This window comes from Sapajus apella, unplaced genomic scaffold, assembly GCF_009761245.1.
Source record: "Sapajus apella isolate SASKATOON/1434 unplaced genomic scaffold, GSC_monkey_1.0 scaffold12, whole genome shotgun sequence".
NCBI lineage: Eukaryota > Metazoa > Chordata > Mammalia > Primates > Cebidae > Sapajus > Sapajus apella.
Window position 1 is genome coordinate 32,821,844 of NW_022436952.1, and position 26,039 is coordinate 32,847,882.

Genomic DNA, 26,039 nt, shown 5'->3' on the forward strand with positions numbered 1-26,039 from the left:
GGGATCCTCACCCTGTAAGAGGAGAACACAGAGAAGAAAGTCATAAAAGTTCATTTTGTTTTCTTTCACATGAGGGTTTGTCCCTGGCAAAGGGTGCCAGGCTGAATACAAGTTTTGCTAAATAGAAGCATTTCTGAGGGCAGTTTTTAAAATACAACTTTAAGTAAGCCTGGAAGTACAAAGAGGGAGGCAAGCAGGGGAAAGAAGGCTTTGTGGACAGAGCTGCCCAGCCTTTACTCCTTAATCTCTAGGGAAACTATTGGGGGTGTAGGTAGGGAAAGGACAAAGATAACTGCAAGATATTTTATTTATAAAAAAGGTAATTAAGCTGCTTTTCAAAGAAAACAAAAAGATGGCAAAACCAGCACCCAGACCAGAAGGATCTATTTAAACCAGCAAGAGAAACGGACTTCAGTTGTGGCACCCACAGCAACTAATTCCTGGTCCAGAAGAGACTGTGGAGAACTGGTGGGTTGGGAGAAGCAAGCCCATTCCCCCTAACCTGTGTCTACCTGCCTCCAGCCTGCGCCCAGTCCAGTAGTATGGTAAAGGAGAGTACGGCCTGAAGAGAGAGGGAAGACAGCAAACCTAGCAGGGAGCTACCAGTCTCCGTTTCCGGATACATGCCCAAATCCACTCTGGGGAGACCTGCTGGGCTGAAGGGTTGTTGTCCCTGCTACACAGCACATGCGTGGCTGAGGCCATATCAAATTCCTGTACCAGGTCCCCGTCGAATGCCACAAAGTAGCGTCTGAGACGGCTGAAGTCTGGTGTGGAGGGCGGCAAGTACAGCCGCACCCCAGTGAAGATGTCCAGTAGCACCTGCAAATGCAGAGGGGTCAGGGTGGGGTCAGAGCTAAGCTGGGTACAGATGGGTCTTTACCCAGATGAGCACAGGACAGAATAAGGAGGGAGCCTAGAGTTAGGACACAAGCAGTGGAGCTTACTGGAGGAACATGCATCAATATTCCCACCCCTCCAGTCACTCCAAATTACACAGGACTGACATGCCCCTCCATCCCTGCCCAGGGGAAGAGGGGATGGGCCTCGACATCTGGGACCTGGAGATGGGAAGAGTACATGTGTATAAGAGCCATCCAGCCATGGTGGGCAGGCAGAGCTGGCTCTGACTCAGCACCCCCAGACTCTGATATCCGCTGAGACCAAGCAGTCTACTCTGTATAACCTTCTAGACTGAGGGGTTAGGAGTCCTGCTTACTACTCTCAATGGGTTCAAGGACTTCAGGCAGGGAAGAGAGATGGGAAATGTTTCTATAGGTCTGTTGGGGATTGAGTTCAGGACCTGAGCTGTCAGACTTCTATGCTCTTGGATGGCAGTGGGGAGAGTGGGCGTGCAATGACATGGTGTAGATCATATGTTTACTTCTCTTTTTTTTTTTTTTTTTAAGATGGGGTTTCACCATGATGGTCAGGCTGGTTTTGAACGCCTGACCTCAGGTGATCCACCCACCTCAGCCTCCCAAAGTGCTAGGATTACAGGCGTGAGCCACCACGCCCGGCCATATGTTTACTTCTCTATCTGCCCTTTGAGCCATCACCTCCCCCATTGTTGAGCCAGTACTAAACCTAGTTCTTGGCATCAGAAAGTGCTCAAAAGAGGCTGGGCGTGGTGGCTCAGGCCTGTAATCTCAGCAGTTTGGGAGGCCAAGGCAGGTGGATCACTTGAGGTCAGGAGTTTGAGACCACCCTGAGCAACATGGTGAAACCCTGTCTCCACTAAAAATATAAAAATTAGCTGGGCTTGGTGGCATGTGCCTGTAATCCTAGCTACTTGGGAGGCTGGGGCAGGAGAATCGCTTGAACCCGGGAGGCAGAGGTTGCAGTGAGCCAAGATTGCACCATTGCCCTCTAGCCTGGGCAACAGAGCGAGACTGTCCAAAAAAAAAAAAAAAGTGCTCAAGAGATGTTGCCAAACCCAAGACTGACAAGTGAGTGTACAAGGGAAAAGGCTCCTCAGGTGGAAGGAGAGTCACCAAGCCAGCGCCCTCTGCCTATCTCCTTGCTCGCTGGACCTGCTTCCACCCGGACCACAAACTCACACTGCCGCATTCCCACACCCAGACTGCGCTTTCCCCTTTAATGTAAATTTTGACTTGGGGCCAGTAGCTGAGTGAGTCCCTGCAGTCTCTCCTGGCTAGGCCGAGCTGTTCTATCTCCTGCCTGCTGGCACAGTTCTCCTTCCTCTCTGCTCGCTGGCTGGCCGCCTCTGCAAGGCAACAAAAGGACACAGGGTGAGCAGCAGCCCTGCTGACCATGCCCCAACAGCGGAGCAGCTGCAGGCAGCAAAGAGGTTTAACCAGTGTTCACCAAACAACTTTGCTCATCCTTTTTCAACTTGTGCAGAGGGTTGGGAACACAACCTGGGCCAAACTGGCCCACCTATGTGTTGCTGTTTTTACTCTCACCTTTGTTTGGCACAGGGTCTCATCAGCAGCTTTCCGCTTCTCCCCCACTTTCACTGGAGAAGACTTCATGGCCAGCTTCTCTCCCACCGTCACAGGGGAAGGCTTTGCAGTCAGCATGTTGCCTGCAGGACAGAGAGAAAGCTAGGCGTGGTGGTGCACACTTATGGTCCCAGCTACTCAACTGAAACCAGGAGTTCGAGGCTGTAGTGAGCTATGGTTGTGCCACTGCACTCCAGCCTGGGTGACAGTGTGAGACCCTAAAAAACGTTAAGATACAAAAGAACTAAAAGGGTAGGGATTGCTGATAATGCTCCCTGAAGTGAGGGGCAGTAATGGGAAGGGCAAGGGCCTTTCTCTGCTATGAGCATCGGTGAGAGCGGAGGTTAAGAGTTATCAACTAAGCCCTTTAGCTCGAAGGTGGCTTATCCCCAGTCAGACTGGCTCTCCCCAGGGTATTGCTCCATTCAGGTTTGCTGAGCAGATACAGGGTGCCCAGCAGAATGGTCTGTGGTCCATGGCTGGACACACACCAGGAATGCAGTCCATGTCCGCTACAGTGCATATAGATAATCATGAGATCTCAGGGCTGGAATGTGAGAGACTGGGTCCCTGCCCTTGGATCTCTGCCCCTCACACCGCCCTCTTCCTCATCCCAGCCCCCTCCCTATCCTTACCGCCTTTGCTGTTCGAGTTACTCAGTTTCCCTTCTGCTTTCTTGGTACTGGCATAAGGCTTGCTGGGGGAGGCGCTGGGAGCCTTGTGGGACACAGAAGACCCCGAGGGACCCTTATTCTCTTCACTGCTACCCCCTGTAGTGGAGCTCCCTTCATCTCCAGCCATTACAGTGAAGTCTGCTTTCTCCTTGGACAGCTGGTACAGTTCCTGAGGCAGGGAGGGACAACGTCAGAGGATGTCATTGTCTTCCAGACTATGGCCTCAGAGGTGGTATGTGTGATGTATTTTAGGCGCACGTGGGAACAGAGATACGAGAAAGATAAAGAGCAAAGAAAGGGAGTTGGCTTCCTTGGTAATATTCCAAAGTATGGCCCTATACCCTGAATAATCAGGGCACCCCTCAACAGGAGCAATAGGAGCTCCTGCCTCAACAGGAGCAAACCCTCACTCCCCAGACCAAGGGCTGCTCCGTGGGGCCTGATGAATGCAGGGTTCCTTACTCAGAGATGGAGGGAGAAGGAGGTTTAGTGCTGTGCCCCTGGCCCAGCAGCAGTTTGGTCTCCCTCTCTAATTGTCGTCCTTGCTCTGCCTCAGGGGAATGGGAGAAAGGAGAAGACAGAGGACATATGAATGGTCCAGATGGCCAAGGCTCCAAGGCCTAGACAGTGGGGTGGAGAATACACATATAGCCTAAGAGCTGCTACCTTGAGTTGAGGAAGGTTAGTGGCAGATTTCCAGTCCTTATCATCTCGGATTCGGGTGCAGCGAGGGAATCGGATGGAGATCCCGTCAGCTGTGTGAGCCTCCGATTTGGAGAATTCAGCCCCTGTGATCTCCCACACGGCAGCTTTCTGTGAGGAGTAAGTCATCACTGGTTAAGAAGATAGTATCAGTGGTTGGGTGCGGTGGCTCATGCCTGTAACCCCAGCACTTTGGGAAGCTGAGGTGGGCAGATTATTGAGGTCAGGAGTTTGAGACCAGCCTGGCCAACATGGCGCAGCCCCATCTCTACGAAAAATACAAAAATTAGCCAGGTATAGTGGCGCATACCTGTAGACCCCACTACTCAGAAGGCTGAGGTATGAGAATCTCTTAAAACTGGAAGGCAGAGGTTGCAGTGAGCTGAGATCATGCCACTGTTCTCCAGAGCGAGACTCTGTCTCAAAAAAAAAAAAAAAAAAAAAAAAAGTGAAGCAAGTATTGGCTGGGCGCAGTGGTTCTTGCCTGTAATCCTAGCATTTTGGGAGGCCGAGGTGGGTGGATCACCTGAGGTCAGGGCCTTGAGACCAGCCTGGCCAACATGGTAAAACCTCATCTCCACTAAAAATACAAAAATTAGCCAGGTGTGGAGGCACACCCCTGCAATCGCAGCTACTTGGGAGACAGAGGTGGGAGAACTGCTTGAACCTAGCGGGGTGGAGGCTGCAGTGAGCTAAGGTCTCGCCACTGCACTCCAGCCTGGACGACAGAGTGAGTCAAAAAGAAAAAAAAAAAAAAAGAAAAGCATCTCCCAACCAGCTAGAAACAATGCAGAACAGTTAAAACCAAAAACCAGCTAACAGCTGGGAAACTTGGGTCCTGGTTCTGCTGCTGCTGCTGCTGGATAGCCTTAGAGAAGTCCTGTTTGTTCTCTGGATCTCTTTCTTGGTCAGTACAAGAAGGGATTGGGCCAGGATGCTTCCAGAACACACCTTTTGTGCTGAGGGAACAGGTACTCTCTTCCCTCTTTTCTTAAAGCAATTGGATCACAGAGAAAATTCCTCAGAGTTGGCTGGTTGTCACTGTGCCTATCACTTGGCTGGAAATCCAGATTCCCATCCCTGGGTGGACTTTCATTGAGGTGAGATGGCTTCTCTGTGGCACTAGAGAACCTGTAAGCTAATCCTATGGGCTGGAGGACCCCAAACCACTGGGTTGATACCTTTGGGTCTGGGACGATGAAGTCAGGATAGTAGATCTTGTTGACCTTCAGCCAGCTGGGTATTTTGCTGGGATCCTAGAGGAGAAAAGATGCTGTTCTGGGCTGTTCCCAAACTGGAACAAGGCTTAAATCCCTTCTCTTGGTAATGAGATTATAAGAAGCCACTTAAACAGCTGACCCTTCAGCCATGTGATCCTCCCAGCCCAGAGTGGTATGACCTAGAGGCATGCAAGCCATTTTCCACAAGCAAGGTACTCAGAGATTTTAAGGCCTAACCCTGCTCCCCTGGGCAAGCTGCAACCCTCCTTTGTGGGAAGACAGATAAATACCTGTAGCCCCCAAAGCACAGCCTCTGTCTCAGTGCTGATGGCCAGTCCAGAGGCCAGGGCCAACTACATCCCTTCCTCACCTTGCTGATCTTCACCATGTCTAGTTCCTTCTGAAGGCGGGCAAGTGTGGCATCGTCATGGCCTCCTGCACACTTGGTGACTGTGCACCACTTCTGGCTGCCAGGGTCGTAGCAGCCCATGAGGAAGATTGACATCATGCCGCCTGGGAGGGGAGTGTGAGATGAGTGTGGGTTGGAGGAGCCATCTCTGCCAGTCCCATAAGCCGAGCCCAAGAGAGGCAGCCCAGGGCCAGAGACAGGACCTAGGTCTCAGCCATCAGAGCGCCAGTTTAATTCTTGGAGCTACCTCTTACTAGCTGTGTAATTTTAACCTTTATAAACCCCAATTTCCTCTTCTGTAAATTAGGGATAATCACACCCAACACGCCGGGCTCTGGGGCATTGAACTGTGTTGGACACATGACAGACTGCTTAAAAGTATTAGTTCCTCCGACTCCAGCTTCTTCTCTAGTCGGGAAAGGTATTTTCCCTAAGGAGAAAGCTGTCAGGTCCCAAAGAAATAATTGGTGGTAAGCTTCCTTCTGCCAGGCTAACATAATACTCTATTCTGACTTTTCCCTACCCAAGTCAACAGCTCTCGTATTATGTTGCTACCTGAGGTGACTCAGGCCAGCTTGGGGCCCTAGATCCCAGGACTTTAGAAGTCATGACTGGCCATGTTGCCAAATCAAGCCAGTAAGATCAAGGCCAGCCTGTACCTCAAGCGGTGTCTTTTAAAACAGTACCACCCCAGGGGCCAGAAGCCATCCTGACCTTTGCTCCCTTGCCCATAGAAGGCCCCAAGGACCACCAGGTCAGCTGTGTCAGCCATGGCCCCCTCATTCAAATAGTCTTTCTTCACTTTCAGCCAATGCCGCTTCCCAGGCTCATATGTACCCTGAGGGGAAGCAAAAGAGAGACCACAGAGTAGACATGCAACTCTATGAGGATGGGTTCACCCCTTCACTGCTACACAGCAGATCTAGCCCAGTGCCCCTCTCTCTGGAGAAGAGCACCCAGGTTCCAGGCACTATAGGAGACACACAAACCCATCCTCCAGATGCAGGACAGATTGCCCAGACCCTGGAATGGCTCCCCCAGTAGCCACCCCAACCATTGCAGACTGCCACCGCCATCTCCTGGTCAGGGCTGGAAAGGCTCAGGGGAGAGGGCTGCGAGTGAGTGGATAGGAGAGGAAGGGGGGACCACCTTACCTTCACATCCTTCAGCACCAGCCCCTCCAGTCCCTCCCGGATCACCCGGGTTATCATGTCAGCCAAATCCGAAGCTTTCTGAGGGACAAGAGAGATGCTGAAGTTGGTGTGAGGTGGCAAGTGAGTGAGTGGGGACTGTTCCTTTTCACACACTAGTGAAGTGCCCACTGAAAACACCCTTACTTGAATATAAGGGACAAACAGTTAGAAAGCAGGGAGTTTCTCATCCCAGCCAGAGGGCTGCTATGGCTTTGAAACACTAGGGGCTTATCTAGGAAGGATTTCCATGCCCTACCCTTCTGGGTGAAGACTAGCAGACAATATATACAAGAGTCAAAGGCAAATGTCATCAAGAGTCTCCATAAGACATTAAGATTTATTCTTCCAGTTGCACTTGACTCAAGGAGTTCTCTGCTCTGCTTTCAAACTTCTAGGACACTGCCTAGGGTAGGGTCTTCACTTACTGTGACTCGTTTCATTTCTGAGAACATGATCCGGTTTGGAATTTCAACCATGTTCTCATGAAGAAACTTCCGCCGCTCACACAGAGGCCTGAGAACAGGAGAGTTGAGGTTAGACCAGGATCCTCCCACCCTTATTAGGAATTTTAAGGAAGGAAGGGGCACAATGATAAAACTGCCGCTTCAAGAAAGGGTTTGCCATGGATCAAAGACCTCATGTGTAACAGTTCTGCTGTCAAGGGCTACAAGGGCTCCATTGTGACCGAACATGGACAGTTGTGAGCTGTGGCACAAAGCCAGTTCAGAGTTGTAGTTCCTATTTCTACTTCATGGAGCGAGCCAAGGGAAAGCTGGCGTCTAGCCCAGATGGTATAAATTCTGGTCCCATTTGAAAAATGACTCCAACTCTCATTTTTTATCCCCTGCATCCTGCTTTACCCCAACCCCAAGGAGAGCTGGTCCTGGGTAGGCAGGCTGAGACAGGCCTCAAGACCCAAACCCCAAGTCCTACCCCCACCAATTCTTTCCCTCTCTCCTTCCTTCTCCCTCCCCAATCAAGGATGTGGCTGCTGCAGGAGGAACAGGGGTCAAGATACATTTCTAAGTGAGGAAAGGGCTGATACTGGTTTCTCAGGCCCAAGCATATGGATGCAGCTAAGTCAAGACTGCTAATTCTCTCCAAGATGGTCCCACCCATAGCCTCCCCTATAATCAGCAGCTTACTGTTGTCAGTCTCTTCTGAAATCAAAACCTCGGAGCTGAAAACCATCTGCCTTATGCCCCTAGGGATGCCAATGGAGAAATAAACTGAAACCCCACTATGCTCAAAGTCTATTTCTCTGTAAAAATCCATTTTACTTTAGTTAGAGAAACTTCTTTGGGGGTTTGAGTTTCTTCTGTGATTCATTCAGAGATGAGATGGAGTCAACACATATGCTTTTTTTTTTTTTTTTAAACCCTTAGCCCCACCCCTCACATAGGCTCTTTCTTACACCAAGTGGGGAGCTGATCATGTAGCAATTGTGCTTCCTCTCAGCTCCCTCTTGCCATTGCCTCTGGCAAGCTCTTGAGCACAAGCACATGTGCCAGCTGCTTCCCCGTACCCTCCTCTCCAACCTGAAGCCCCCTCCCTCCCCACTCAGGGAAAACAAGATTCCTGGCAGTTTTTGGGTTTAAAGATGTAAGCCAACTCACCTGTCCATCAAGCTGACATCATTAAAGTAGATACAATCAAAAACAAACAGGCAGACATTGGCATCCTGGAAGGCCGCTTTCTGTAAGGGAAAATGAGGTAGTAGGTATACGAAGGACAAAAGTCAGAGGGCATGAAAAAATAAGGAGTACTAATCCACTTCTGGAGGCCCCCTGAAGCACCGGATGAAAAAGTCCTACTTTTGCTCTGAAGCCCCCTGGGCCATGAGGGCATTAAGCAGACAGTGCTAAATGGAAACCAACCCAATTATAAGTTTGTTCCAATACCAGTCCCTTTTTAGGAGAAAAACAAGACAAAAAACCAAACCAGAATGAAGTCAGAAGGGAAGAATAAGCCCCACACTAAGTGATATTTCCCTTTTCAGACTGCAGTGTGCACACATGTACATACTCACGCTCATTCATTCTTTCACATATGGCCTGAAGCAATACCTTGTGCACTCCCAGGGTCCCAAAGGGCAGTGGTTTCCCTGTCTTGTTGTCAATCAGAAGCACTTCAGAGTCCAAGATCATGCTTTGGCCCCCAGGAAAAGCCTGGGGGATGTAGTCCTTAAAGTGGACCACCTGAAAGCAGAAGGGGAGCTTTGGTGAGGGATGACATGGCAGCAGGGACCCAAAACCATGCCATGGAGAGCAAAGCCTAGGCCCCAGACGGAATACAAAACAACATGTGGAAGGCCCAGCTAATATACAAAACATGCTAGGCCTTGTGAGCCACCTAGACAACAGGAAGGGACCATCTGTTTCAATACTTCTGTCCAGGCCCAGGAAGAGGTCAGCCCATGCTGAGTCACTTTCTATGGGCTGTAGAGAAGGCACAATTTTGGAGGAAAATGGATGAAACAGAGAGTAAACCTGTTCGGGAGGAGGAGGAAGAAGGATGGGTGGGCAGAGATTAGTGCATATTGCAGAAGATATGTGACTATCAGGCTGAGGATTGGATTAGGGGAGAACAGACTGCTTGAAAACAGAAAGGTAGAAATGAACCCCCTCAGGTAGAGCAAGGAAACTTGAGCAGTGTCTTCTCTGAGTGGGAGCCCTGAACCAATAGCCATCACTACCCAGGATGCTTAGAGCAGGAACAGGAAAGGCCAGCACATTCATGCTATTCTCCTTCAATCCCTAATCTAGCCCTTTAAGAACCCAGACCACAGGAGAGGCAAGGGATGAGTGAACATAAGGGAAAGTTAAGGAAAGGACTAAATCTGGAAAAGTGTGCTCAGATTTCTTCCTGGGTCACAGATGGTGTCTATTTAACACCAACCTCACCAGAAGCAGCTCCTCAGTGATTTTCTAGTGTTTCACAGAACAAGTGAACCTGCACTAAAGCTCCACAATGAGGCCACTGCTTAGCTCTCCTCTTGAACACATGAAACAAATGGCCTGACTGCTTTGTCCCCAGTGCTCCAGCAGGAAGGCAAGGCTGAGGTAAGCACAGGGGCCATATAGCACATCCTCCTGAACCCCCTAGGGCTCTGAAAAACTGAGTCTGAGTTAGGAAAGAAAAGGATAGCAGGGACAGGAATTCCATCTGCTTACAAGCTACTGGAGCCAGATGTTCCAGCTGCTTTTCCCTGAAGACACCCCCAAAGACTCACAGTATCCTTGGGAGTTGAGAGGGTTAAGGAATAAGGTTCCAAATGCCACCCCTGAGTAGAGCAGGAACCTAGGCTCCCAGATGTCCCTATGAGACTGTTTACACCAGAATGTAAGCTTCATGATGGCTAGAACTTTTGTCCATTTTTTCCACTGCTATATCCCCACTAGCTGTAGCAGTCGGTAAGCATCTGATAAATAACTGTTGAACAAATTAATGAATGACAGCCCAATAGCATGTTGTATATAATAAGCCTTAGTCTTGCTCACGGGGAGCACCTGGGAACACAAAAGACACACGGCAACTCACCAACTGAGCTCACTGTCCCAGTATCACCGTGGGCAAAAGAAGTTATCGCTGGTCGGATGCAGTGGCTCATGCCTATAATCCCAGCACTTTGGGAGGCTGAGGCAGGTGGATCACCTGAGGTCAGGAGTTGAAGACAAGCCTGCCCAACATGGTGAAACCCTGTCTCTACAACAAATAAAAAAATTAGCTGGACATGGTGGTACACGCCTATAGTCCCAGCTACTCAGGAGGCTGAGGCAGGAGAATCACTTGAACCTGGGAGTCAGAGGTTGCACTGAACCAAGATTGTGCCACTGCACTCCAGCCTTGGGTGACAGAGTGAGACCCTGTCTCAAAAAAAAAAAAAAAAAAAAAAAGAAAAGAAGTATCACTGTCCCAGGGAGCTCTATCCTCACTAACCCAAGTCAGAACTCTTTTGCTTTCCCTGCTGAGCAGCCTTCATTATTGGAAAATTCCAAAAATGAATAAATGAATGAATGAATGAATTCATACAACGAATAAAAAAGAAACCCTTATTGTGTACCATACCTGAAATGGCTGTGGGACTCTGGCCCTTAGAGGCAGAAAGGGGAAAGATGGTCCTGGCGGAAAGGAAGGGACTCATACCTTGTGAGGCAGGACGGGCTTGAGACTGCGGCTGAAGTAGCTGAAGTGGTCCCCATTCTTATGCACTTGGACTCGCTCTCCATCATACTTGATCTCAGAGAACATGCCATTGGGACACTTCTTCATTGCATACTCAATGGACTTGCAGGCCTCCGCCTTGGGGTGGGGAAAGCAAAGCCTGGAGACTTTCAGTGAGGGGCTGCTCAGCAGCAATATCCAAAGACCTTGCAATTGGGTTAGTCAGGGCAGGACCTGGGTCCCCGCAACTTATGCTCAGGGAAGGCTGTTGAAGAGGTGATGGGAATGGAAAGGGCTGGGCAATGTTGCATTCTGCCTATAAAATAATCACCAGAGCTGACACAGGAGCTTGCATTTTGAGGAATATGAATGCTATTCATTGTACAAGTAAAAGCCCAATGAAACAAGATTTAATTTTTTTCTCAATAAGTCAGGCTCTTGCAGGGCCTCTGGCAATATTAAATACATCAGTTATCCCAGTAAAAGAGGTATGTGAAGCTAAGGTTAAGGAGTGCAGGTGACAGTGAGGCTGGCAGGGTGAGTGATCGGGGATCCCTATGACAGGATTTCCAGATACTGGAGTGCTCACTTACGTACCTGTGCTAACCCAACTCAAACAATAGCTACCATTTTGGGGGTACTTCATCTACATAATCTCATTTCATCTCCCATGTGACATCTTATGTGACAAATACTGTTTACAGTTTTTGACAAAACTGAAGCTTAGAGATATTAAGTGCTTAAGTTACATAGTTAGTAAAAGGCAAGAATGAGATTTGGATCTAGGCCCACCTCTAAAACCTGTGTGGTTAATCACTAAGCTATATAACCCATGCCAGTCTTTAAATGACAAGCTGTAGAATAGACTCTGGGAGGCGTTTGTATAAAAGAAAGGCCACTACTGCAGGTGGCCGCAGTCCCATCTGCGGGATGGAGATCTCACTGTTTTGGTGCTGGCTATCCTGCATTCCTAGTAGGGAGAGAACACTTCCCTATCTCAAACATAAAACTCTAAACCAAGGCTTTAGTATGACACATAAGATGGTTTTGAAAAAATCACCATGTATCACTGGAAAATCCAAAGGATCTCACAGTAGGCATGGCAGCATATGTGGTGGGTCCTGTCACACAGGAAAATGAGGCTGGAAAGGAAATCCCATTTCTCATGAAATGAGCAGAGGCCCAAGATGATGTCTGTCAGAGTTAGCCTTCATTCCTATGTGTCCGCCCTCTTCCCAAGTTACCCTGTCACAGGAAGCCTGTCTCTGCTACCAACTCTCAGATCTACTTTGCAGTAGGTCACAGAATCTCAGGGGTTACTTAATACATCCATCTGTCTTCAGTTAAGATAACAGATAAACCATTCTAGGGAGATGCCTCAGTCTCAGACATCATCCACAAAGGAGACTGAAGGACAAGAGAGGCTAAGTCACTCATCTAAGATTCTTCAGCTTCTTGGTGACATAGTTGGGCCTACAGCTCAGGTCTTTCCACTAGATCCTCTGTCTTTTCCTTTGCCTTCACTTCCTACTGAGAAATGCCCCCTTGCACCTCCATCTTCCTACCCCAAGCTCTTCCAGTCAACTTGCAAGAGCTCTCAATACTCATACCCTATCAGATCTCAGCCAGAAGGATGTGAAACTTGGAGGCATGGAGAGCAGGGGCAGGGCAGCACTCCTCACCAGCATGGGCTGCACAGGTGTCATCAGTGAGGCCTGGACGCTCAGAGCTCGTCTCTGGCCTGGCTTCTTCTCCACCTCCTGCTCATTGCGAAGGACCCGCTCCACCACGTCCTGCAGGTTGCGTGAGGCTTTGAAGGCTTCATAGGCATTGGGGTCAAGGGCGTCTAACCTGCCACAGGGTACAGGAGCATGGAAACAAAACCACTGCCTTTGTTTGACTCCATGGTTTTGGACAGCAATCTGTCCTCACAGGAGAAATCCTAATCTATAGGGAAGAGGCTATGTTCTACTGTCTAAAGACTTTCATAGGAGAGAAAACTCTTGGAAAATTTAGCTCTTTTGAGATTTAGCTCTATGTGGATACTGCCTTAGCAAGCAGGGGGCTGGAGTAGGCAAGAGACTCATACTGTACTCACTGAACGTATTCCACACTTCAACTGTAACAACTGTGAGAAAGGTACTGTTATCTACATTTTATACAGGATAAAATGAACGCAGAGACAGGTCAAGTGAGGGATCAGGGTCCCACAGAAAGTAAGAAGGTGGAATGGGGATTCAAATCCTTGGGACTCAAAAGTCCTGACACCAGTTAGGAACAAACGAAGCTAACAAACGACAGCTCAGGCTGTCAGACGAGCTGCTACTTACACATGTTTTGCACCTGAGTTCATCTTCAGATCATGTTTGATCAACCTGATGATGCATTTAAGGTCATTGGCTGTACACCTAGGGGGATGAGGCACATTTAACTTGGTCTTGAAGAGCTCTGGAATCCCAAGGGAACCTTCCCTTCCCAAGAGATTCCATCTCTCTATGCCCATCCCCATTGGGCATAGTTTGATGGAGGCAGCTCCCCCACCTGGAGGCAATGTCCTGCAGGGCCTGTTGCTGCTCATCCTCCTTGGTGAGCTTGGACAGCCGCCGAAGGAACTCATCCACTTCCTGGATGGTAAGGAGGCTCTTGGCAGCTGGGGGAAAAGACTTGCTCTGCTCAAAGAAGACTCTGATTGTCTCTGACACGTCACCCTGTCTCCAAAAACCAAAATGCCACTGCTGCAACCCTAGGGTGGCCAAGTGTATCCCCTAAAACCCAGGACTGAAGATTAATCAAGAAATTTCAACCATAGCTCTTATCCCAACTCAACATATCTAGCCTACTTCTTTCTTATTATTTATTTATTTTAAGACGTGGTTTCACCATGTTGGTCAGGCTGGTCTTGAACTCCCAACCTCAGGTGATCCGCCCGCCTTGGCCTCCAAAATGCTTGGATTACAGGCGTGAGCCACCACGCCTGGCCATATCTAGCCTACTTCTTAGTAACACTAGCCCATCCACATTTCCTAGAAGGGGTATGTCTGTCTACCGTACAAGGTGCCAACCTGCCCTAGCTGAGAAAAGACATAAGAACTAATCTAGTGCTGAGCTAATTTGATTCCTGCTTAAGAATTTGAACTAGAGACATATATGGTCATCAGATAATGGGGGTGCTTGGATGGAAACTTTCCATGATACCAAGGCTAGAGTCATGCACCAAGGCTAGAGTCATGAACAAACCTAAAGCTTGGTAAGCCCAAGTTATGGGAGAAAACAAGCAAGAAAAAAGAGAGTCCAGAATAAGAGCCCCAGGAGAGACAGGGGGGCAAGTCTCAAATTCTGACTTTTGAGAACCAGGCCTTTGTGGTTCAGCAGTGGTATGGTTTCCATCCTCAGAAACTTACGAAATTAACATCTATAGCCTCACATTCAACTCCCGCAATAACGGAAGCTTGCTCAAATGGGTTTCAGTTTCCTAAAACAGTATGTATCCCAACCAGAAAAAAAAGAGGTTGCAGGTGCCTAGCTTGGCAAAACCCTACCTGGAATGCAGCCTATCCTCCCTCCCCTTCCTCTGACCTGCTCTAGGTCCCGTGCCATCTCATCTGGGTTGCAGTTAAAAATGCGACTGAAAAGCTTCACAATCTGCTTATCATTCAAGTTATAAACACTCTTAATGACTCCTGGCAGCAGCAGCTTCACTGTTAGGTACACATCACCGTGGAAACCATCTGGAGACAGAAGAAAGGAATGCTTCTTGAGAAACAGAGCTTAAACAAATAAATATATAAACTCAAAGAAGGCTGGGCAAGGTGGCTCACACCTGTAATCTCAGCACTTTGGGAGGCTGAGGCAGGAGAAATGCTTGAGCTCGTGAGTTTGAGATTAGCCTGGGCAACACAGAAAGACCCCATCTCTACAAAAAATTAAAAAATTAGCTGAACATGGTAGCATATGCCTGTGGTCCCAGCTACTTGGGAGGTGGACAGGAGGATCGCTTTAGCCCAGGAGGTCAAGGCTGTAGTGAGCTGTGATCACACCACTGCACTCCAGCCTGGGTGACAGAGCAAGACCCCGCCTCACACACAAAAAATTAAATAAATAAAAAAATAGGCCGGGCGCAGTGGCTTATACCTGTAATCCCAGCACTTTGGGAGGCCAAGGTGGGTGGATCATGAGGTCAAGAGATTGAGACCATCCTGGCCAACATGGTGAAACCCCATCTCTATTAAAAATACAAAAATTAGCTGGGTGTGTTGGCACGTGCCTGTAGTCCCAGCTACTCGGGAGGATGAAGCAGGAGAATCACTTGAACCCAGGAGGAGGGGGTTGCAGTGAGCCAAGATCATGCCACTGCACTCTAGCCTGGTGACAGATTGAGACTCCATCTCAAAAATAATAAAATAAATAAATAAACTCAGGCTTGGTGTGGTGGCTCATACTTGTAATCCCAACACTTTAGGAGGTTGAGGTAGGCAGATCACTTGAATCCAGGAGTTAGAGACCAATCTGGGCAAAATGGTGAAACCCCTTCTCTACAAAAAATACAAAACTTAGCCAGGCATGATGGCGTATGACTATAGTCCCAGCTACCTGGGAGGCTGAGGTAGGAGGACTGCTTTACCACAGGAGGCTGAGGTTGCAGTGAGCTGAGAGTGCACCAGTGCACTCCAGCCTGGGCAACACAGTCACATTTTTTGTCTCAATAAATAAATACTCAAAGAAGCAGAGACCAAAACATATCTATACATCACTGCCCATGCTCCTATAGTACCCTGTGCATATTGCTACAGTAGGAGACAGCGCAGAGTTCAGAGGTTGGTGGATTGTGTGTCTGCCTCACCTTTAGCCTATAGATGAACTCTCATTGGACAGGGCGGTTACTTTCACTTCGCATACCCAGTGACAAGGACATTACATATGCTCAGTGACAATTTGTTAGATAAATGAAAGAAACAGAGTTGGAAGATTCTATTCTAAGCTGTGTATATGGTTCACAAAAACCAAATTAAATATGCAGGACAGTAAATTTTCTAACTAGTCAAATAGAATGGGTTCTTCTGGCTTCCTAGGGGCAGACTAAGGGGAGAGGAAGAAAGATGCCAAAGTGGTCTGAGCAAAACTGGATACATAATTTGTGGAGTACAGTGCAAAATGCAAACACGAGGCCCCTTGTTCAAAATCATTAAGAAATTCAAGACAGCTCTACAGTAAAGCATTAAACCAAGCATGGGACCCTGAGCAACTGTACAGCTCACATGCCTAGGAAGGCAGCCATGGCCTTGAGCTCTTGGAGGAAAAGCCTATTCAGGATGCTCATGCCACACCTCCTGCTGAGCCTTTCCGCAGGAAGTCCTGGATGATCTGGGTCTTCGTGTTGTAGCTAGAATTATCAGCTACCATGGCGCACAACTTCCGAAACTCCCGTAGCAGACAGTCCTTATGCCTGGGGTCACATTTGCTTGAAGACAGACTTGTCTTACGGGTGGGGCTTGAGGGGGCTTCCCCAGAGGTGTTGGGCTTGGCTGCTGGAGAAACAACAGAGATGAATTCATTCGGCCTTTCTGGGAAGAAAGATATTCTGCCTGTACTTTAGCTTCATTTACTTTCCCTGAATAGACCTTGGGGGTAGATGTCATCAGACCCATCTTACAGATAAAGAAATGGAGGTCAAATAATTTTCCCAAACCTTACAGCTATTAATTAATGGTAAAGGAACAATGTCCTCAGTCCCAAGCAAAGGACCAGACTGATGTGCATCTCTTTATGTGAGCATTAAACAAAAGAATAAAGACTGAAGTCATGCAAGAATGATCAGGACTGGCTGGGCCCAGTGGCTCACACTTGTAACCCTAACACTATGGGAGGCAAACACGGGAGGACTGCTGGAGTTCAGGAGTTGGAGACCAGCCTGGGCAACATAGTAAGATCCTGTCTCTACAAACAAACAAACAAACAAACAATAAAGTGGTCAGAAGGATCTCAGAGCAATTATAAAGCTGACCTTAGAAAACCTGGCATGAGAAAGGGGTAAGAAATCAAGGTACATGTTACTCAATGTGAAATTACTGCTATCACAGGTTGTTAGAGCTAGAAGAAGCCTTAAAGGTTATCTAGCTCGATGTTCTCTTACTGATGAGGGGACTGAGGTCTGAGAAGAGCAAATGACTTCCTGGCCCACTTGCTTGTTGGAAGAGCCAGGACAAAGACACTACTAAGAAAGTCACATCTCACAAGTACACTCAACATCCCACCCCTCGCTGCTTCAACCTTTCTTTTCTTATTGCCAAAATAAAACCCTGCTCCCCAGGAGCAGTTATTAAAAAAAATAAATAACCTTTAAAAAAACATGATCAAGGGGCAGGGCTTTCCTCCAGACACTTAAAAATAATTATGCACAACTCATCAGTGATTCCCTCTCACATCCTTGTGACCATGTATAAAGCAAATTTTATTCTACAAGCTTGTGGCAGGGCCATTACTAAGCTGGGTGCTGTTGTAAGCTGCTTCTTGTCTGGGCTTTGTAAATTATAAATCCATCCTCATCTCTGACCCGGAATCTAAATACGGTTTTAAGGAACAAAGTCTCCAAAGTGCCAATGTTCAACCAGGTTGCAAGAACTAAAACACCCTGTTTCTCTCAACTCCTCCCAAATTCCATCCCCAACACTAGAGCCCTTCCAGAAATATGCTGTCCTTATTTCACCTGGACTCTTCTCTACCTTTGGCCTACCAGCAAACAACAAACAAACCAGCCTCAGAATTTTAAAATAATAAAAATCCTATAGAGCCAGGCACTGTTTTTGCAATGTTATCTCTTATAGTCCTCATGAGAACACTATGGGGTAGATGAGGCATGGAGATATGATGGAGCTTAAACAAATAAGTACATAAACTCAAGGAAGCAGAGGGGAAAGTCATCTATATATTGCTGCCTATGCTCCCATAGTACCCTGTGCATACCACTATGGTAGGAGAGGCCACTGCTGCTTCATAGCCAGAGGCTAAAGAGAGGTGAGGCCTTGATCAGGGCTCTGAGCTGTCAATGAGTAGTGCCAGGACCAGAACCCAAGTCTTCTGACCTCAGGTAGAGGCTTCTTTCAATCACATAAAGTGTCTTTCAATTTCCAAATGATGGCCAGGCGTGGTCGCTCACGCCTATAATCCAAGCACTTTGGAGGCCAGGTGGGTGGATCACCTGAGGTTGGGAGTTCAAGACCAGCCTGACCAACATGGTGAAACCCTGTCTTTATATTAAAAAATAAATAAATAAAAAATGTTTAAAAAAAAGAAAAAAAAAATTTCCAAATGACTTCTAAAATAAGGCCAAGTGGTTTGACTTTATTTTCTTCAACTGAGTCAAGCACAAGAATGTCTCCAAGCAATAAAAGCAGCAAAAAAGTGCAGTGTAAAAGAGCACAGGTACTGGAGTAAGACGTCTGTGCAAATACTAACTCCATAATGACCCTGAACTTCAACTTTCTCGGTCATAAAAAAGGGCCTTTCTAAATAGAAGTACTCTCTAAGGTTAACTGAAGAACAAATGAAACCACATACGTAAAAGCCCCTAGCCCAATGCTGTCTGTTTACATAAGGCCAATAAATGATCCTGATCTTCTCAACTCTCATCTATACCACATGCCCCAGCAAAGTCTTCCTGAATCCCTGTCTATGAAATAGTAATTTTATATTTTATATAAAAGAAACCATATATGTGTGTATACATGTGTGTGCATGTATATTATAGTGAAGAGAAGAGGAAACTTAACACTTTATTGTTCATCTATCCTGCCAAGAATATACAGATAATAGCCACAATCCTCCCCTTTAGGAGATGGGATTTGAATCCAGAGCTCACTGATTCCAAAGTATGCAAGCTTCATCCTTAGGCTTTACTGCCTCCCAACAAACAGCAATATCCTTCAGATCTTGTTTTTCCTTCCTGCTATGTGTTCTTTGAAATTCCAGTGTTTTGAACAAATAGTTGTAAGAATCAAAAAGGGAGATCCATGCGTGACATCTCCCTTCTTCCATACTTTCATCTCGAGGCATATTCAGGGATGCAATTTCTCAAAATTCTTTCATTATCAAAACGGAAGTAAAAGACAGGTTCTAATTATCTCTGTCTGACCCAGGTAACTATCTCAAGGGGAAAAAGTCTTAACAAATCTTTCTGATGCAATAAAGTATACTGAGAAATGCTACACAAGTGGAATGCTGGCTGGGCACAGTGGCTCATGCCTGCAATCCCAGCACTTTGGGAAGCTGGGGTGGGTGGATCACCTGAGGTCAGGAGTTCCAGATCAGCCTGGCCAATGTGGCAAAACTCCATCTCTACTAAAAATACAAAAATTAGTCAGGCGCGGTGGTGGGTGCCTGTAATCCCAGCTACTCGGGAGGCTGAGGTGGGAAAATCAACTGAACCCAGGAGTTGGAGGTTGCAGTGAGCTAAGATTGCACCACTGCACTCCAGCTGTGTGACAGAGTGAGACTCTCTACCTAAAGAAAACCCTCAAAACCAAAACCAAACAAAAAAAAACAAATGGAATGCTTAGAATTAGCCATTGCCTGTCTGTGCTCAGATAGAAGCAATTTTTTTTTTTTTGAGACAGAGTTTCGCTCGTTACCCAGGCTAGAGTGCAATGGCGCAATATCAGCTCACCGCAACCTCCGCCTCCTGGGTTCAGGCAATTCTCCTGCCTCAACCTCCTCAGTAGCTGGGATTACAGGCACGCGCTACCATGCCCAGCTAATGTTTTGTATTTTTAATAGAGACGGGGTTTCACCATGTTGACCTCGTGATCCACCCGCCTCAGCCTCCCAAAGTGCTGGGATTATAGGCGTGAGCCACCGCGCCCGGCCCAGAAGCAAATTATTAATGAGATGAGATAGCACAGATTTTTCACTCTTAGCCAGAATCCTAAGTAGAATACAAAATAAAAGCAGCACTATAACAGCTAAAGGAGTCCTAACCTATCTTACCTGAAAAGCCAGAAAATTTCCGGGGATTAGTACTGGTGACAAATGAGGTGCCTTTCACTGGAGATGTCACTTGGCCAGTGGTTGTCAACTTAGCCTGGACAACAGCTTTCTTCTTTGGTGTACTTGCTGCCTTAGAAGACAGATCTGTAGGATCCCAAAAGAAGATAAAATATCTTTCAGTGAAAGATCTCTGCAAAAATGTCCAAAGAATCTATCAGCTGCTCTTAGAGCCTTGCTTGTTAAGTTACTACCCTACCACTAGCCCACGGCTGGCTGGTGGCTGGTAGTTTCTGAGTGGGGGTAGTAGGTAATAGGGTAATGAGGGGAGAGGAGGGAAGGATATTCTGGAGACAAAAGATCCAGTTACCATTTACCTCTATTAGTAACTTAAATTTTCATCACCATTCTCCACCTCTTATCCCATAAATGATAATCTCCAGAAATAACAATTTGGGAGAAATCAGAAATCACATTTTGATGGATAAAACTTGGGGAACTCCAACTCCACAGAATTAGCTTCAATTTAGAGATGAACAAAGAGTAAATGAGGATAACAGAGCATGTCAATCTAGCATAGGAAAGAAAATTTCCAGCTGCTTAGTTATCTAGTCATGAACTCTACCTATATTTCTCTTCTTCCGAATGAGATGGATCAAGAAGTAACAAAGGCTGAGGCAAATAGCTAAGGCAGGTGCAAGGTGGGATGGGGAGTCTGAGAATAAAGTATATGAGAAATAGAGTTTTCTTTCCAGGAAGCCTTTTTTCTTTTCAAAGAACAAGGATAGATACCCATTTTTAGAGCCATTGTTAAGAGTCTTCCTACAGTGACCAGAATTAAGTTGAAGGTATGAATATTATTTTACAGACACTAAAGGTCAAAGAGGACTAACTGGATTTGGAGGTATTAGCATAAAATTTCTAAAATATGCATAGGTAAATATGCATGTACATGCAAACATGTTTTATATATCCATATATAGGTATGAATTTTACATGCATATACATGCATGTATTTTCTAGCTCCGTCTGCTGAAAGGTCTTAGAAACAGTCACCCCATGGCTGGGCACAGTGGCTCATGCCTATAATCCCTGCACTTTGGGAGGCCAAGGCAGGCAGATCACTTGAGGTCAGGAGTTTGAGACCAGCTGGATCAACATGGTGAAATCCCATCTCTACTAAAAACACAAAATTAGCCAGGTGAGGTGGCACACGCTGGTAGTCCCAGCTACTTGGGAGGCTGAGGCAAGAGAACTGCTTGAACCTGGAAGGCAGAGGTTGCAGTGAGCTGAGATCGTGGCACTACACTCCAACCTGGGCCACAGAGTGAGACAAGAAAGAAAGAAAGAAAAAGAAAAAGAAAAGAAAAGAAAAGGAAAGAAAGACAGAAGAAAGAAAGAAAGAAAGAAAGAAAGAAAGAAAGAAACAAACAAAGAAAGAAAGAAGGGAAAGAAAGAAGAAAGAAAAGAAAGAAAGAAAGAAAAAGAAAGAAAAAAGAAAAGAAAGAAAAGAAAAAGAAAGAAAGAAAGAAAGAAAGAAAAAGAAAAGAAAGAAAGAAAGAGGGAAAGAAAGGAAGGAAAGGAAAGGAAAGAAAGGAAAGAAAGAAAGAAAGAAAGAAACAGATACCCCATGACAATGTGGACACACAGCATCCAGATTTTATTCTTTAATACCATTTCCCACTAACAGGAATCTGGACTCCCCAGAGAAATTGCAAATCTCAGGGCTGGGGAAGGATACAGACAGGATAAGAGTAACAGCATCTTGCTATGCCCAAGAGTAAAGAAGTAAGTAATAAAAAAAAAAGTATGGTACACAGGACATATAGGACAATGTAAAGGGGTTCCTAACTGGCCAAATATGAGACAATTAAGTATCAATTAAGTACAGTAATGAATTATATGCTACAGGGAAAATAGTACAAGAGGCTAGTAATGGGTACACTATTCTTCCCAAATATCAATGTCATAAGAGAGAGACTATGGAAGTGTTTCAGATTAAAGGAGGCCTAAGAAACATGACAGCTAAATGCAACAGCCGATATGATCCTAAACTGGGATCCTATACTGCAGGGAAAGCTATTGAAGGTATGATTCAATCTACTGACAAAATAGTATACAGATGGTAGATTAAAGTATTATATCAAGGACAAATTTTCTGAAGATGATAGCTGTATTATGGTCGAATAATGGACATATATCCTATTCTCAAGGTATATACGCTGAAGACTTTTAAAGGGCCATGATGTATGCAACTTACTCTCAAATGGTTTTAAGTGAGTGCACGCATGCAGGGGTGTGTGTGTGTGTGTGTGTGTGTGTGTGTGTGTTTGTGGAGAGAGAGTGAGCATGCACATGAACAAATATGATAAAGCAAAGAGAGTACAATGCTAATAGGTAAATATGGGTAAAAGAAATACGAGTATTCTTTGTACTATTTTTAATCTCACACTTCAGTGAGTTTAAAATAATTTCCAAATAAAGTGTTAAAGGCAGGGCATGGTGTCTTGTGCCTGTAATCCCAACTACTTGGGAGGCTGAGTCAGGATGACTTGAGTCCTGTAGTGTGAGGCTGCAATGAGCTATGACTGTGACATTGCACAGTAGCCTGGGCAACAGAGTGAGACCCCATCTCTAAAAAAAACAAAGTTAAAAAAAAGAGAAAGAAAGCATTTGAACTCCTTATCCCTTTTTCTCTCAGCACCATTAAGATGAGAAAGCAGTGTTATCTACCCTACCTGCAATGTGCTGGGTTATCTGTTCCTTCTCATTATCTTCCAGCTCCTCCCAGCCTTCCAGCTCTGTGAGGTCCTCGATTTTTTTTGTGGTGGCCCGGGCCCGCTCTAGTTTCTCAAACATGCATTTAATGTGGTACCACTCTTTCATATCACCCCCAGACTCTGAGAAGGGATTTGGTACCACTTTGCCAATTCGGCATACGCCCTTCACAATCTTTTCCTTGCATTTTTTGCAGCCAGCTGTGCCACGCTTGGCATAGTCCACACAGAACCGTTGCTCAGCCATCTCACAGGGGCCACTGCAGAGTCCCACATGCAACCCTGGCAAGAAAACAAGGTAGGTGGCACGTGATCTTAGATGGCTTCCCTGGAATGTCAGAACAGGCTTTCTTCTCAGGAAGAGGCGCTGTCCATGAAGCAGATCTGTTTCTGACCACTGGCTGAATTGTCTTACATCAGGCCAGTGATGTCCTCGGAATAGGCACAGTTCTTTTTGGCTGAGAGCACGGATGGTTTGTGGAAAGAGAATCTTGAAAGCCAAAGACATACAGCTGCATGAAAGGGTAGAAAGCCAAAAAAAAAAAAAAAAAAAAAGAGAGAGAGATAAACAAGGACATAGGCTTCGAATTTCCCAAAGGCCAGCATCTTATATAGTCCATGCTGACTAATCAAACACTTCCCAAGTATTACATTCATGTCTACTCTACAGCATGAAACAGAATTCTGATACAGGAAAAGCCAGCTTGCAAAAGGTTGTTCAATTAGCTAATGCACACATGTACATCTAGTACATCACAATGAAGAAAATCCAAATAACATAAAAGCTCTTTTTAGGCCACCAGCAACATATGATACTCATAATGGATGATGACTTTTAAGTATTACAAGATCCTGAAGTTTCTTTTTAATCCCCAGTAAAAATTACATTATGTACATGAAGCTTTTATTGTGAAGTTTAACATATATGCCATCCTCAGAAATCAAGCCACTATATAGATTTGTGATTTAATTACAATCCCTATATTGAGAGACAACTAAGCCTGGAATCAGACTGCCTGAGTTCAAATCCTAGCTCAGTCACTTACTAGCTGTATAACCTTGATGGGTTACCCTTGATGGGTTTCTGAGTTTCCTCGTCTGTCAAATATGGCTAATTATGGTACCTAACTCAAAGAGCTGTTCTAAGAGTAAAGCCATTAAAACAGAGTTGGGCACACAGGAAGAGCTCTCACTGATTAATGTTAGCTCCTATTATGATCAGTGAAGTCTTTATCTTTCAAGAAGAGGATCCCGATGTGCAATTAACCTGTTTATAATTCAGCAACTTGAATGAGGGAATGCTGAAGTAACTGGACAGCAGGACTCATAGGAACTCATAAATCAATCCAAAAAGGAAAAAGATTATATCAGCATCTTCTTAGATTCATGTTTTCTAAACCATTTTATAGTCCTAGTTTTAAGTATACTGGGATTATGTTCAGTCTGCACACGCTGTGAAGCAAAATTGCTATCATATTATAATAAAAAGCAGGCTTTGCTTACTGTAGTGCAACTTGGTGCGGAGGAAAGCAGGTGGACCCGGAATAAGGGATGGGAGTGCAAGTCTGACCGTATATTACGGACTGTTACCTCGGAGAAAACTCTTAATTTATCTGGATCTGTTTTCTTATTTCTAAGACAAGGTAAATAATACCTACCTCACAGGATAGTTGGGAAAATTACAGTGAATCCATAAATGCCCTGGTTTTGGTGGAAGTCGGTTCTGAACTCCCTAAAAACGTATACAAAATGTACCTTCGAAAATGCACGTTTTTTTGGAGGAGGTCCATCACTTTCGTGACATTCACAAAGGGCTACATAACGCCCAAAGTTTAACAACCACAGAGGTGAGGTAAGTGGAAGTAAGGCAGACCCATAAAAGGAGGTCAGAACAAGTGAGTTTCAACACTTTTCCTAGAAGATCGATTTACAGAGCAACCTTCTAATGAAACCAGCATATTGAGGGAGGCTCGGGATGCGCTGGGCCACGAGGAGGCACAATGCAGCTTTGAGGAAACCGTCTGTCCCTCCCACAGGAACCCTCACAGCCGCCGCAGCCCAGGGGCCCGAGAAGGAAACTGCTGAGGCCTGGCCGCCGCCGCTTTTCTCCAAGGCCTCCCCGCGCCGCTGCCGGGGAGTGGCGGGGACTGCGGGGAGGGGGCTTAGGCCGCGACCCCCGGGGAAGGCAGAAAGGAGCGCTCCTCCACCGGGCCCAGCATGCGGGCGGGAAGTGATCAAGGCTACCAGACTCCCACCCGAGCGCGGCCGCTTCGGCGCGGGAGGACGCACGCCTGGCCGGGGTCCGAAAAGGCCCCGTGGGTCCCGCCAGGCGCACAGCCTGGGCGCCGGCCTCTCAGCCTTGTGCGGCCCCGTTGGGGTCCCGGGGAGCCGCGAGCCTCCCCTTCGGCTCCCGGGGGGCAGCCACGTCACGGAGGGTGTGCCCCGGGGCTCCGCAGGCGGGCGGGGGAGGAGCCGGGGGGCTGGCTCCCAGGCCGCGCCGAGCTCCCCGCCCCGGCCCACTGCCTTCCCCGCGCCGGGCCGCGCCGCGCCGCCCCTCACCTGCTTCTCCTGCTCCGGCGCTCACTTCAGGACTCGAAACTAGCTCCCCACAGGCCGCGGGCAGCCCACGACGGTTGGAGCGCCTGTATCTTTAAATACGGGTCCTTGAGCTGGATGCATCGCGCAGGCGCAAGAGCCAAGGGCGCAGCCACGCGACCTGTCCCCGCCCCCGCCTGCCACGTGGGTCGTAGTCGCTTTCTGCTGGGTGCTGTTTGGGAGTAGTTTTCCACCTGCAATCGCGGCCCGGGAAGCGGAGGTTGAGGGGACATGGTGGTGGCTCCTCGGGACGCAGCCTGGCCTGAACTTCCGAGGCTCCCCTTGATTTTCTCATACTGTTAGAGAGGAGCTAGTTTTAAAAGATTTTTGGTGGATAAACTATATTGTAATGAGGTTGGGGAAGGCAAAGATCGCGTCAGTCTTTTTTTATTTTTTCTGTATTTTCTCTGTGTCTTGCAGATAGCCTAGTTAGTATTCAGTAACTTTCATGGAATTGAAATGAGGCACTAAATAGCTGGTAGATATAAAATGTAAACGAGTGATGGAGGAGTAACTCCTTGATTGTATATCGTTCATAGTGTATTATCTCAAATCCCAAGCCAGCTCCACGAGAGTTGGGGATGACGATTTTTACAAGAGTAGCAGCCTGAGGGTAAGTGACCTCTTCAGAGTCTAGAAACAGCAAACAATTGGGCCTTGTTAGGTAAGCAAGGAACAGATTCCCGAGAGAATTCTGTGCTGTGAGATGAAGTTTGGTCTTTACTCTGTAGAGGATGGAGAGCCATGAAGAGTCTTGGGGAATACTGTTGAAGTTGGGTGGGGAGAGACTAAGGCAAGGGAACAAATCGGAATGTGACCCATGTGAGAGATGAAATTCAGCTAGCTAGGGTGGAGATAAGTAAG

General features: G+C 46.8%; 1 protein-coding gene across 10 annotated transcripts; it reads right to left on the bottom strand.

Annotated features, from left to right (window-relative positions):
- Positions 1–36: 36 nt before the first annotated feature.
- LIG3 (DNA ligase 3) lies at positions 37–25,274 on the bottom strand. Of its 10 annotated transcripts, XM_032280886.1 has the most exons (21): positions 25,140–25,248; positions 24,239–24,312; positions 22,542–23,092; positions 19,807–19,950; positions 16,152–16,352; positions 14,404–14,555; positions 13,369–13,592; positions 13,158–13,235; positions 12,510–12,678; positions 10,810–10,965; positions 8,730–8,861; positions 8,280–8,359; positions 7,089–7,176; positions 6,625–6,702; positions 6,185–6,308; positions 5,432–5,574; positions 5,023–5,097; positions 3,806–3,952; positions 3,101–3,308; positions 2,427–2,548; positions 37–822 (listed from the first exon to the last, which is right to left on the bottom strand). In XM_032280886.1, exons 3-21 carry the CDS (start codon positions 23,086–23,088, stop codon positions 589–591), a joined length of 3,102 nt encoding a protein of 1,033 aa, XP_032136777.1. In that variant the 5' UTR covers positions 23,089–23,092; positions 24,239–24,312; positions 25,140–25,248; the 3' UTR covers positions 37–588. The 10 variants fall into 10 exon arrangements, with proteins under 10 accessions (XP_032136777.1, XP_032136782.1, XP_032136779.1 ...); XM_032280891.1 differs by lacking the exon at positions 24,239–24,312 and having other exon boundaries at positions 13,369–13,535; positions 16,152–16,349; positions 25,140–25,274; XM_032280888.1 differs by lacking the exon at positions 24,239–24,312 and having other exon boundaries at positions 16,152–16,349; positions 25,140–25,274.
- Between the last annotated feature and the right edge of the window lie 765 nt (positions 25,275–26,039).